The 13,644-nt window shown below is 40.5% G+C and overlaps 1 protein-coding gene across 1 annotated transcript in view; it reads right to left on the bottom strand.

Moving 5' to 3' along the window:
• Positions 1–13,644, bottom strand: part of LOC309560790 (uncharacterized protein) — a 332,027-nt gene that overhangs the window by 175,234 nt on the left and 143,149 nt on the right. Inside the window, exon 4 of the mRNA XM_082264455.1 lies at positions 5,762–5,845. Coding sequence (XP_082120581.1) covers positions 5,762–5,845 — 84 coding nt within the window. The remainder of the gene's footprint in view (positions 1–5,761; positions 5,846–13,644) is intronic.

The following is a 13,644-nucleotide window of genomic DNA, read 5'->3' as shown; positions in this document are numbered from 1 at the left end:
CAACCATGACATTTTAGTGGTGGTGGAAGTAGGCATTAGTGTCAGTTAACACATGCTTAATCCAGGCTGAGCTACTGACATACTGCTATCATGGGTTACTTCCAAATGGCATTGGTTGCAGCACTATGGTCCAGTGCACGTAAAGGAAAGTGCATGACTTAAAAAACTGTTTTGAAGCAATTAAAGCAAATGTTTTGACGAAACTGACAATCTAGTGAAAGGATACGTTATCTATTCTATTACTGACCATCCATTTCTAAATTGCCTGCAGTGAAACGGTATCTATATCACACTGTATTACATGTAACTGCACTGAAAGGCAAATATACTGCATATATATATATATATATATATATATATATATATACTGTATATATATATATACTGTGTATATATATATATATATATATATACTATATTGTCAAATGTCTTGGGACGCTTGCCTTTACATGCACATGAACTTTAATGGCATCCCAGTCTTAGTCCATAGGGTTCAATATTGAGTTGGCCGACCCTTTGCAGCTATAACAGCTTCAACTCTTCTGGGAAGGCTGTCCACAAGGCTTAGGAGTTTGTCTATGGGAATGTTTGACCATTTTTCTGGCCTGGCCTGGCTCGCAGTCTCCACTCTAATTCATCCCAAAGTTATTCTATCAGGTTGAGGCTAGGACTCTGTGCAGGCCAATCAATTTCCCCCACTGCAAACTCACTCAATCATGTCTTTATAGACCTTGCTTTGTGCACTGGTCCAAATAATTTGGTGGAGGGGGGAATTATGGTGTGGGGTTGTTTTTTTTAGGGGTTGCGTTTGGCCCCTTAGTTCCAGTGAAGGGAACTCTTAAGGCATCAGCATACCAAGATATTTTGGACAATTTCCCTACATTGTGGGAGGATGGCCCTTCCTGTTCCAACATGACTGTGCACTAGTGCACAAAGCACAAGGTCCATAAAGACATGGATGAGCGAGTTTGGGGTGTAGGAACTTGACTGGCTTGCACAGAGTCCTGACCTCAACCCGATAGAACGCCTTTGGAATGAATTAGAGCGCAGACTGCGAGCCAGGCCTTCTTTTCCAACATTAGTGCCTGTCCTCACAAATGTGCTTCTGGAAGAATCATCAAATATTCCCATAGACACAATCCTAAACCTTGTGAACAGCCTTCCCAGAAGAAATTAAGTTGTGATAGCTGCAAAGGGAGGGGCAACTCAATATTACTAAGTAATATTGAATGCCTATAGTAATATATAGAACAAAGGTACCAACTTCCAGAAAAATGTCAATGTGAAAAGATAGAGGGGTAAGTGGGATCTCAAACTCCCCAGTTGTAGAGGTACTCACTAGGGAAAGGGGAATGGGAATAACTGGATTTTTGGGTACCGGTATCTTTGTTAATTAATATATCTTAGATAACTTTGTTAAAAAGGTATAGCTTTATTAAATATAAAAGACAATAAACAAATAATAATTTACAGATAATTCTATAAATTATTATTTGTTTATTGTCTTTTATATTTAATAAAGCTATACCTTTTTAACAAAGTTATCTAAGATATATTAATTAATAAAGATACCGGTATCCAAAAATCCAGTTATTCCCATTCCCCTTTCCCTAGTGAGTACCTCTACAACTGGGGAGTTTGAGGTCCCACTTACCCCTCTATCTTTTCACATCAATATTACTAAGACCGGGAAGCCATTAAAATTCATGTGTGTGTAAAGGTAGGCGTCCCATTACTTTTGACAATATAGTGTGTGTGGGTATATATATAAACATATATAATGTGTGAGTGTGCATATATATATATATTGTTGCACTTAAACTGCATGTCATGTGCTAATCAGAACACAAACCCATAATTTGTCTCTCACACAATTATAATGGGAATGGGGATAATTGGTGGTTATCCCTTCCCCTTTTCCCTCTAAATGAGGACTTTTGTAACATGAAACAAATTCCTTTCATTTTTGTCTATGGAATTGTAAATCTTTAAGCTCAGACTGGTAAAGAGCCATTTACCATTAATCAGATTAAGGGGTGGGGGCTGGTTATGGGAGTGAATCTTTGTTGAATGTGCAATTTCTACAATTGTGCCGACGTTATTAGAAATGTGAAACTGCAGGAAATATTTAGTTTTGGCTATTTCAGCTTTAAGCTGTTGACAAATATCAAAATATTTGTAAAAAAGGCTATGTCCACCTTTCAATTAGATCCTTTTAGAACAAATCTTGTTTTTGAAGATGTAATTATTTGGCTATGTAGTACTTGATATAGGAAGTTATGCTATTGCTGGATGTAACTAAAAAAATGTTTTAGGATTAAGGAGAGAAATAATGCACCATGCAAGCAAGGGAGAACTAATATGGTTACCAATTTGACTGCAGATGTAGATGCACTCTGGTTCTCAGATGGATTGTAAAAACAGACCAAATCTTTGTGACATCCCAACAAAGGGGGATGCCAACAGCTTTTAGTTCAATGTCAACACTCCTAAACCCAGTTGAAACAGCCATGCCCAGGCCTGAATGGAGAAAAGGCAGATATGTGAGGGCTGATCGGTCCAGCTTATGGACAGCAGCTGCTGGGCTCTTACTTGAACTCAAGCTGCCCTAAGCCATTGTTTGTCAGTCATAAAAAAATAAAAATGATATCAGATCACTTGTTGCCATGCTAATTTTATTCATTTGATCCATCAACAAATTTACAGGAATTGGACACACAGCAGATGTTCCAGATATCTCTTTACTGAACAGTGATTTTCCTTTTTTCCGGGATGCCAACTGAGGTTTTACACATAAAACGCATTGCGACTATAGAAGGAACAGCTCTTGTGTGAGAAAATGGTTCATCATGCCAATCATTTTGAATTCTAACCAAGTGGATCATATCTATAAATTTAATTTCTAGCTTCAATGATACATTTGCCAACTACAGTACACTGCCACTCAGTTAGTATAGAATAGAGAAGCAGAAAGCATTTCAGGACCATCCACCTATTGGGATAAACTCAATACATAGATACAAACTGATGGCTCAGAAACAGAGGAATAATTTGATCCAGATCTAATGCAATGAGAGAATCTGGTACATAGTAAATAATCTGATGTTTTCTGGTGAATAATTGGAAACTAAATCCCCTGAACAAATACCTGCAGGGTCACTATCTCGAACCCCCCCCCCCCCCGTCTAATTAATGAATCCAGACTCCTTGGATACATACAGTGCATCCAGAAAGTATTCAGAGCGCTTCACTTTTTCCACATTTTGTTATGTCACAGCCTTATTCCAAAATTAATTAAATTCTTCAAAATTCTACAAACAATGCCCCATAACGACAAAGTGAAAGAAGTTTGTTTGAAATCTTTGCCAAATTTATTAAAAATAAAAAAAAAAACGGAAAAAAAAATCACATGTACATAAGTATTCACAGCCTTTGCTCAATACTTTGTTAAAGCCCCATTGGCACCAATTACAGCCTCTAGTCTTTTTGAGTACGATTCTACAAGCTTTCCACACCTATTTTGGACAGTTTCTCCTATTCCTCTTTGCAGGACCTCTCAAGCTCCATCAGACTGGATGGGGAGCGTTGGTGCAAAGCCTTGTTCAGGTCTCTCCAGAGATGTTAAATCGGGTTCAAGTCTGGGCTCTGGCTAGGCCACTCAAGGACATTCACAGAGTTGTCCCATAGTCACTCCTTCATTATCTTGGGTGTGTGCTTAGGGTCATTGTCCTGTTGGAAGATGAACCTTTGCAACAGTCTGAGGTCCTGAGTGCTCTGGAGCAGGTTTTTATCAAGGATGTCTCTGTACATTGCTGCATTCACCTTTTTCTCAATCCTGACTAGTCTCTCAGTTCCTGCCGCTGAAAAACATCTCCTCAGCATGATGCTGCCACCACCATGCTTTACTGTAGGGATGGTAATGGCCAGGTGATGACCGGTGCCTGGTTTCCTTCAGACATGACGCTTGCTGTTCACGCCAAAGAGTTTAATCTTTGTTTCATCAGAGCAGAGAACTTTCTTTCTCATGGTCTGAGAGTCCTTCAGGTTACTAAGTAGTGGCTTTCCTCTGGCCACTCTATCATACAGGCCTGATTGGTGGAGTGCTGCAGAGATGGTTGTTCCTCTTGAAGGTTTTCCTTTCTTCACAGAGAAATGATGGAGCTCTGTCAGAGTGACCATCAGGTTCTTGGTCACTTCCCTGACTTAGGCCATTCTACCCCAATCGCTCAGTTTGACAGGGCGGCCAGCTCCTGGTGGTTCCAAACTTTTTCCATTTATGAATAATAGGGGCCATGGATAAGGTGCTCATTGAGAACTTCAATGCTGCAGAAAGGTTTCTTCCATTTACTGATGATGGAGGTCAGATGATGTGTTCATTGAGACCTTCAATGCTGCAGAAATGTTTCTGTACCCATCCCCAGATCTGTGCCTCAATAGAATCCTGTATTGGAGGTCTACAGACAATTTTTTGGACCTCATGGCTTGGTTTGTGCTCTAACATGCACTGTTAACTGTGGGACCTTATATAGACAGGTGTGTGCTTTTCCAAATCATGTCCAAGGATGCACCTGAGCTCAATTTTGAGTTTCATGGCAAAGGCTGTGAATACTTATGTACATGTGATTTTTTTTTCTTTTGATAAATTTGCAAGGATTTCAAACAAACTTCTTTCATGTAGTCATTATGGGTTATTGTTTGTAGAATTCTGAGGAAAATAATGAACTTAAAGAGGTTGTAAACCTGAACATTTTTTTTTTTTAACCTGAAAGAGAAACACATTATGAGCTAGTATGCATCGCATACTAGCTCATTATGAAATACTTACCTTAGAACGAGCCCCCGCCGTGCCGCCCGCTTACCTCTATGACGGGCGACATGTTCAGTTGCCCGTTTCCCGGGATCGTGGCATCCGGCCATCTGAATAACCAGAGCCGCGGTGACATCACTCCCACGCACGTGCGCGAGAGCCGACGGTCACAGCACGGGGCTCTGAAGGAACGGCACCAGCGGCCGTTCCTTCAGAGCGCATGCGCCAGTGACGTCACTGGCTGCATGTAAGGTAAATATCTCCTAAACTGTACATGTTTAGGAGATATTTACAGTACCTATAGGTAAGCTTTATCATAGGCTTACCTATAGGTAAAAGTTGCAGAGGAGGGTTTACTTCCTCTTTAATCCATTTGGAATAAGGCTGCAAAATAACAAAATGTGTTAAAAGTGAAGTGTTGTGAATACTTTCCGGATGCACTGTAAACTACATGAGCCTCTACTGCCTGTGAAATTTAAACACATATTGTATGCAAATCAAAATAAAAAATTGTGACTTTTAGAATTTTCCTAGTTCTCCATAATTAAACCTAAATGTGCTCATCTCTACTCTCCAATACATTAGGAATTCTAGGCAGCTTATATGAACTTCTACAGCCAGGAAGGCTCATTAAATCAGTATTATATCCCTCTCTAACAACCTGATCAAACAGTAAAGATAAACTGCCCTTGGTTATTAAAAAAAAAAGCAGCTGGACTTAAACATGTGTTCGCCAGCATGACAGCTACAAAGGAGCTGACAAAAGCCAATGTCTTGCAGGTCTTGTGTTAGGTCAGCAGGCTGTGTGGACCCACAGCTGCTCTCCATCTTGCACAGATGCATGATGTTACTGTACTCATGTTTCTCCAAATGTACTTTATGTAACAGGGGAAGAGATAAGAGTAAGAATCAAATGTTTCCATCAAGCATGGAAAGAAAAAAAAAATGGCTTACCCGGGCTCCTTTCTCTGGAAAGCATTTGCAGCCCCCGCTGCAATCTCGTCCTGCACATGGCCCCTGATAGTTCTTCTTCCCTCCCTGAGAAAAGGAAACATAAATATGAGATCATTTATGGCTCCCACAAACCTTGAATAAATAGATTACCAGCTACATTAATAACTGTTTCTCTTCATTCTGACAGTGATGTCCTGAACTGTAATCACCCCTGACAAGTGTTTGCTAACATATGACATAAGGATATATAGACTTCAGCCTCCCAAGCTGTGTTTTTACAGAATGTTTACTCCCCCCTAATGTATATACAGACATGTGACATTTGTAGGACAGTCTATTCAATAATCTTAAAAAGAAGTGGATTCAACTCCAGTTTTTCTACAGCTGGCCTGGGGGTATGTAGTATAAAATTGGAGTAAAAGAGTGAATAATGCACCATGTAGGGCTGCCTTTTTCCTCGTTTTAACAGGTGGCTCTTGTAATCCATAGAAAAAACCTAATATAAATATTTTACAGTGCTCAGTTAGCCAGCGGGAGGTCCAGGAACAGTTTTACATTTTATCATCACTGGAATTTGGTACTACAAGTCTACAGGCCAAGACAAAAAAAGGAATAGTAAAAGGTTTCCTAGGGTTCAGCTTAAACATGTGTTAATTGGTATCTCAAATGGAGGTTTTTTGGTTCTTCTGGGACCACCTAACCATATCTTTAAAAATGCTCAAAATACTCTGACTCTGGAGTATAGCCCTGTCCCTGACTCAATTCCTGTTACACCCTTGATGGACTTATTTAGACTGGTAGGCCTCATGCACACTGGAGGTTTTCATGGCTGCTGTTTTTGGCTGCAAGTATTTTTTTCTGCAGCCAGTAAACTCCCCAGCATTGTATCCTATGTGTCCATGCACACATAGGCTGTTATACGCATTTTTTGACAGGGGCGTTTTCTGGCTGGTAAAACCCCAGAACTAGTGGGTTTTCAGCTGTAAAAGCCCTCTAACTCAGTGGTCCTCAACTCCGGTCCTCGGGGCCCACTAACATGCCAGATTTTAAGTATTACCTTGGGGAGATGAAGACAAGAATACTGCAATCACTGATCATCAAATTAGATCACATGTGATGTAATTTAGTTATCTTGCAAACCTGGCCTGTTAGTGGGCCCTGAGGACCGGAGTTGAGGACCACTGCTCTAACTGATAAAAGCTTAAAAACGCTGAAAAACGCAGCAATTCTGCATTTATCAGTGTTTTTGAGCCATAAGCTTTTTTGGGAGTATAGTTTTGCTAAAAAAAAAAAAAAAAAGCTAACAAAATGCTACAGCTAAAAAGCTGCAAAACTCATGGGACAGTAGGCAGGGTATTATACTTCACTAAATAATATCATACTTTAACAATAAATATTAAATAAAGAATGCGGACACCAAAATTGTGGATTAATCTGGCCGCAGCCATTTATTACTGGTCTAAAACAGATTAAATATTCAATAAATATCAAATTAAAACTAGCCCAGCCACTACAGCTCAGGCTTTATCAAATAAATAAAATTCAATAAAATTCATTAAAACATCCAGTAATAAAACACTTGTCCCCTTTTTAAACAAAGGTGACCCACCACGTAATAAAAGCCGCGACAACAGGGGAGGGGGGGGGGGTTGGGGAACCTCTTCTGCTGCTTCTCCTGAGGTGAATAAGCCCCTCACAGCTGGGCTAACCTATTTATATTCTAACTTCCCACCTACATTCTCCTCAGAGCTCCCCGCGCCACTGCAGGTGCATCCCAGTCACCGGCAGCTACACGTGACTCTTTTACCTCAGGTACTTCATCCCGCCTTTTTTCCCTGAGGAAAAAAAACCCGGGAAGACCTACTGACCTGAAACTGACAATTCTACCACTCCCGCCACTTCTCCCATGTGGAAAAGGGGGCATATAAAATGCCTACCCTTTTTCTTTCATTCTACAGCTACAGCTTTCTACAGCTAACGCCGCTAGAATTTTTATAGCGTCCTGTGTGCATGAGGCCTACAGGCCATATTATAGCTAGATTTGGGGGCTGGAATTGCAAATGCTAAACGGGCAATTGCACAGAAGACAAAATTGACACAATTGGTGCAGGAAGATTTAATGTTTCTTATTAAAATGTTGGACCTCATAGTTTTAAGACACTTCCACCAAATTTAGACTTTATTAGCAATAGCTACAGAACACAGGTAGATATAATAATGTGACAAAGGGTTGATAATATCCTTGCAATATACAGATGAACTGGCAGCCAGACTGTTTTCAGTATTTAAAAAGAAAATTTGCAACATGACACACCTCAGGCTTGTGGGATGTACAGATACATCCACACATATAAATATACAAAATTTAATTTCAATAAAGCCACGAATACATTGATTAAATTGCTGAATCAGCTGAGACTTGATCCATCTATGGGCAGGGTGATTGTATCCATTGATGAATTTTTTACATCCAATTACTGTCGGTAGCTAAAGCCACTAATCACTGTGTTCTGCCGGCTAGAAAGGCTCCCTGTGGCCGATCCCACCCCCCCCCCCCCCCCACTGGCAGAACATAATAGCACTGCAGGAGGCATCATTCCCCCATCAACCACGGGGGAATCACTGGTTTCTCCAAGCAACACAGTCAATTTCCTGGCAGCAGGGGAGTGCGGAAAGCCTTCCTGGCCAGCAGAACACAATGATTACACTATACTGCTATAGCTTATAGTAGAAACTGAATGTGAAAAAAACCTGACAGGCTGGTTGTACCTAAGTCGATTGATGGATTGACTTGGGTACAATCAGCCTGCCCATACATAGATTGAATCTCAGCCGGTCCCTGCTGAAACAGGCAAGTTACAATTTATGTATGGCCAGCTTATGGTTGGAGATACACTTTAACAACATCTTGGGAATGCCTGGGTGTCCAACCCATTTGTAAACACGGGAGGTGTCATTCACAAACTCATCTTTTTTTTAATCTGTGCTGCCTGTTAATGCACAGAATGATGGTGATTACTACAGCCTTGGCATGCATAAATACTTTTATCTTTTTTTAGTACAATAAGAGTCATGCCAAAACCATGTTGGCTAGTGCAGTCCATGCAACAGCAATGAGGCCTAGCAGCACAAGAGGCCAGGGCTTCCTGGTTGCATAATAATAATAACAGATGATTTCATTATTTAGGATAAAATCAGTGCTGCACTATGACCAATTTGATGTCAGTAGTATGATAATCTTTAGCATGCAATTTGGACAGCGAGGAGAGGTTTTGGAAATCATTTTGCTGTCTCTAATTTTTTGTAGTGGATAAGATGACCATGTATCTATAGGTTTTTATAAAAGAAGAGTTCAGGCTGTAATGGTTTAACAAGAATGGAAGCTCCTTTGTCCTGTCATGTCTTGCTGGTTCTGTGCCTTTAGGCACCTCAGATTTCTAACCAGATTTAGAATGATGTATTGCGCACATTCTTTTATTTTTTCCTTAAGGGAAATAATAGACATTTTATTATAGTAGAAATAGATACTATTTCATTATCGCCACTACAGAGACAAATCACTAATGTTAATAGTACCAGTAATGGTATTCCTGAACAGTGCAATCAAATGAAGTACCATTCACATTAGTCTTTAAATAGAAATCAAGACATATTTTAGAGCAGGTAGATAATAGTCAGGGGTCTCCAAACTGTGGCCCTCCAGTTGTTCAGGAACTACAATTCCCATCATGCCTAGTCATGTCTGTTAATGTCAGAGTTTTACAATGCCTCATGGGATGTGTAGTTCCGCAATAGCTGGAGGGCCGTAGTTTGAAGATCCCTGGTCTAAACCATCAACCTAAATAGCAGCTATGGTAAAAATTTAGGAGCTTTCACTTTTACTCCTTTCTCTATTTGTTCCACAGAACATTCTCACTGTGAGCAGTTTTTTGCACAATACAAGGAGCCAGGTCAGCGTTTTTCAACCAGGGTGCCCAGGCACCCTGGTGTGCCTTGAAATTTCTTCAGGGGTGCATTGGCAAAATGCCTAAAAATTGCCCCAAAATTGTATACAAGCTGGTGGGTAGATGAAACCTGCCTTTAGTTACACAAAGCCACAGGTTTTCCTTTTACACCATTACAACCTTCTAGCTGCCAACCTCCTAACGGCCAATGACATTATCAGTTGATGAGGATATAGGAATATCATTCTTGTTTGATCCTCCCTTGCCTCTCCCCATCCGCATTGGGGTCTCATTAGCTAAGTGATGGAGAAAAACTGAGGGGAAAGAGAAACATTGGAATACTAGTCAGTACCAGTTTGCAAAAGTGTATTTGCTTGGGAAAAATAAATACCCTCTAATGTTGGGTTTCCTGCGTGTATTGATGTTGCTGCAAAACATGTATAACTATTAGAATAGTTTTTACATTTTAGAATGGGGTGCCTCATTACTGTCCATAATTTTGGAGGATGCCTCAAGATTGTTCATAATTTTAAAGGGTACCTGAAAAAAAGTTGAGGAACACTGAGCTAGATAATAGCTATGTGAATAGCTAATAGTGTAAAACTACCTGGCCTGCAGTGAATAAACGTGTGTCATCATACAGGGGAAGGAAAGTAGCAGGACAGGCTAAAAGAAAAAGTCTAGAGCAGTGTCTCTTAAACTACGGATTTGGACATGCTTATGATATGTCACCATATGATTGTGCATAAACCATGTTAGTCCAAAAGCAAAACCAGAGGTGAATAATATAGCACACTTTATTTAAAAAGGTTTCATATTGTATTCTCCCATAATCTGAGACATAGCCTTTAAAAATGTGGTTCTGTATCATAGAGTGCTTATGTTTCTGCAGGGTAAAAACATCTGTAGCATAATTCCCAGCTGTTTTGCTGGATATGGGTCCCCCTGGGTCACCGGGTGCAACAAAAGTATCTATGTGCATGTTTCTCCAAGTGTGAGCACTGAAACAATGACCAGTCCAATATCTTTGGGTTTTTATATTTATTGAGAACTTGGATAGGAGAAGGGATGAGTGGGATACTCCTTTGGCTCAACTATGCACAATTTACAGAGGACAACTGAAAAAATGCCCGTTGGCGCTGACTTGATGCTGGCTTGATGCCGGTCGGCGCTGGATAACGCTGGCCTGCTGCCTTTTAACACTGAACTGACTTCTGATCACCTCCTTGTGACTCAAAGTCCTTTTAAAGCTCTCTTAGGCACTCCTTGCTGAGGTAGCTACTTTATCACTGCTGCACTGCTGAACACTTGTACGATTCAGGGCCCGCACCGGCACCCTCTTTCACACACTTATCTTCAGGACTTAGACTCTGGCACCCCCTTTTCTAAGCCTTCTCTACTGGTTAGCTGGCTCCTGGATTCCTCTGACCTTCTGGAGTGGTCCCCTCTCCTAGGCAGACCCCTGGGCAGTTTACAGTACTCACGACACTGATTTCCTGGAATCCTCTGCCCAGCAGCTCCACTCGGTCCACAGCACACTGGATTCCTCTCTGCAGCTCAGCTCAACCTACTGTCCTTCAGGCTGACCGCCAAGGAAACCTTCACTACCGCTGACAGGAGGAGAGACAGTCATCACCCTCCTCCTGGGACTCTGCTTCCCGCCAAAGACGCTGCGTCATGTGTTCCCCTCAGACTTATACCCTCTCCCAGGGTGCTTTGCGGCAGATTCTGCCCTCTGGGATAGATACAAGCCCTGGTGTGCTATTGGTTAGGTTTCCTCCACTGTCCAATAGGAACCGCCCATTGGACACATTGGAGACTCCCCCAACACAACAGACACCCTGGAAACACATGACAGCCTGACTGAACAAATAGCCCCCCCCCTGATAAGCAGACAGGGCCTCCCTTTCCTAGCACCTACCTAGGAGGATACTACACATCAAATATATGTCTTTGACACTATCAGCCCTTTTAAAACTTGTGAAACAATTAAACGAATATGGTTGACAGTACAAACATGTATAGTAGACTACAGCATGTATGTGCAAGGCAATCAAGTAAAAGGGTCAAAAGACCCAAGCACAAGTTGAGAAAAGCCAAAAAGAAAATGTACCAAAAATCGAATTTACTAAACCTTACAGTTTGGTGACGTGTACCCACAATTTGTTTTACAATATCTTCATTGCAATTTTGTCAATATTTAGTTTTGTTGTCATTTTAGTAATCATTCTGTTTTTGGGTCACAGTATGGTAACGATTTTCTTATTTAGGTCCCTGGATTAAAAAGTTTAAGAACTTCTGGTCTAGAGGTCAACAGGTTGTATATACCATTAAAGGCCGGGAAAGTGGCCACTTGTATATATGGTTACATAGAAAACTGAAAACTGCAGTGCACATGCACCACTGGACATAAAAGAGATTAATACTTTGGGGTTGATTTAATAAAACTGTAGAGTGCAAAACCTGGTGAAGCTCTGCATAGAAGACAGGTTTGTTTTGTCAAAGCTTATATGAACAAGCTGAAGTTAGAAGCGGATTGGCTACCATGCAAAGCACCAGATTTTGCACTCTCCAGTTTTAGTAAATCCACACCTTTGTATCTCTCTAGACATCTGGACAGTGAACACATATATAATCAATAGTCATGGAATTGGGTATTGTATATAAAGTTACATACAAGAGTTTTTTCAATAATTGTTATATGTGATATCTAGAAATTAGACAATTCTGCTTGTAAGTTGTCAGAGCATACTTTTTTTTTTCTTCATATATTTGTAATATTTTATTTCCCTGTCAGCATTTCTATATGGTAAAGCAAACAGACCTGTCATAAATAGCATTCTATCATGAAATGACAAAGCATATATAAACATTTTCAGACATACAAAAAAGAGAAACATGCCCTAACAATTTATAGAATCCCACATTTTTACTATGGAATGTCTGACATAATAAATGAAAAAAGAGATGAAAAGCTGAGAATACTGCAAATACTCTGTTAAAAGTGTTCTTCTGAGTTAAATATTTGTACATCAGGCTTAGATTTCAGACTATCAATCTATTTATACATATATAGGAATGCTCTCCTATTTGACTTTGCCTGTTCTGACTTGACTTAAATGGTATATTTTTGTACTACAGAAACTCAATCGCCTAAATTACTACAAAAAGTGCAGACTATTTGTCAACCACTAGGTAGACTTTATGTTCATGTTATTAAAAAAAGACTGAATCAGTGGGAATGTTTAAACTCATTGTTTGCTAGATCAGAGTGTCTCAACCTTTTATCATTTGCAATTTGCGGCACCCTTTAAAACTATTAAAAATCTTGAGGCACCCCAGTCTAAAATGTGAAAAATTCAAATGTTGCTTATTAATTAGAAACCTGGGCCTGAAACAACGGACATGACCGCCACACATACAGGGTCCTCCTAGTACATCGGAGCTCCCCTTCACATCAGAGTCCCCTTTTTAGGACAGAGGACCCCCCTTCACATCAGAAGTCCATTCATTACATCAGAGCCCCCCCCTCATGTTAGAGGCCCCCCTCTTAATGTCAAAAGCCCACTTCACATTCAAAAATCCCTTCATCACATCAGAGTTTCCCCCATGTCAGAGGTCCCCATCATATCAGAGTCCTTCCATACGTTAGAGGCCTCCATACAAGAGAGCCTCTATCATATCAGAGTACCCCACGACATCAGATTCACTCAGGCAAAGGCCCAACATTACAAAGTCCCCTTATCATAAAACTCCCCAATCCCACAGTCCCTTCCATCACATTTTCAGCAGCAAAGTAGAGGGTGTGGGGTGGAGCTTTACCATGGTGCTAGCAGCCATCCGCTTACACCATAGCAACAAATGACACCGTAGGCTTGATTTACTAAAACTGGAGAGCACAAAATCTGATGCAGCTGTGCATGGTAGCCAATTAAGCTT

This window comes from Pelophylax lessonae, assembly GCF_965119305.1.
Source record: "Pelophylax lessonae genome assembly, chromosome: 7".
Taxonomy (NCBI): domain Eukaryota; kingdom Metazoa; phylum Chordata; class Amphibia; order Anura; family Ranidae; genus Pelophylax; species Pelophylax lessonae.
The sequence above is the reverse complement of the archived record's forward strand: the minus strand, read 5'-3'. Positions and strand labels throughout refer to the sequence as shown.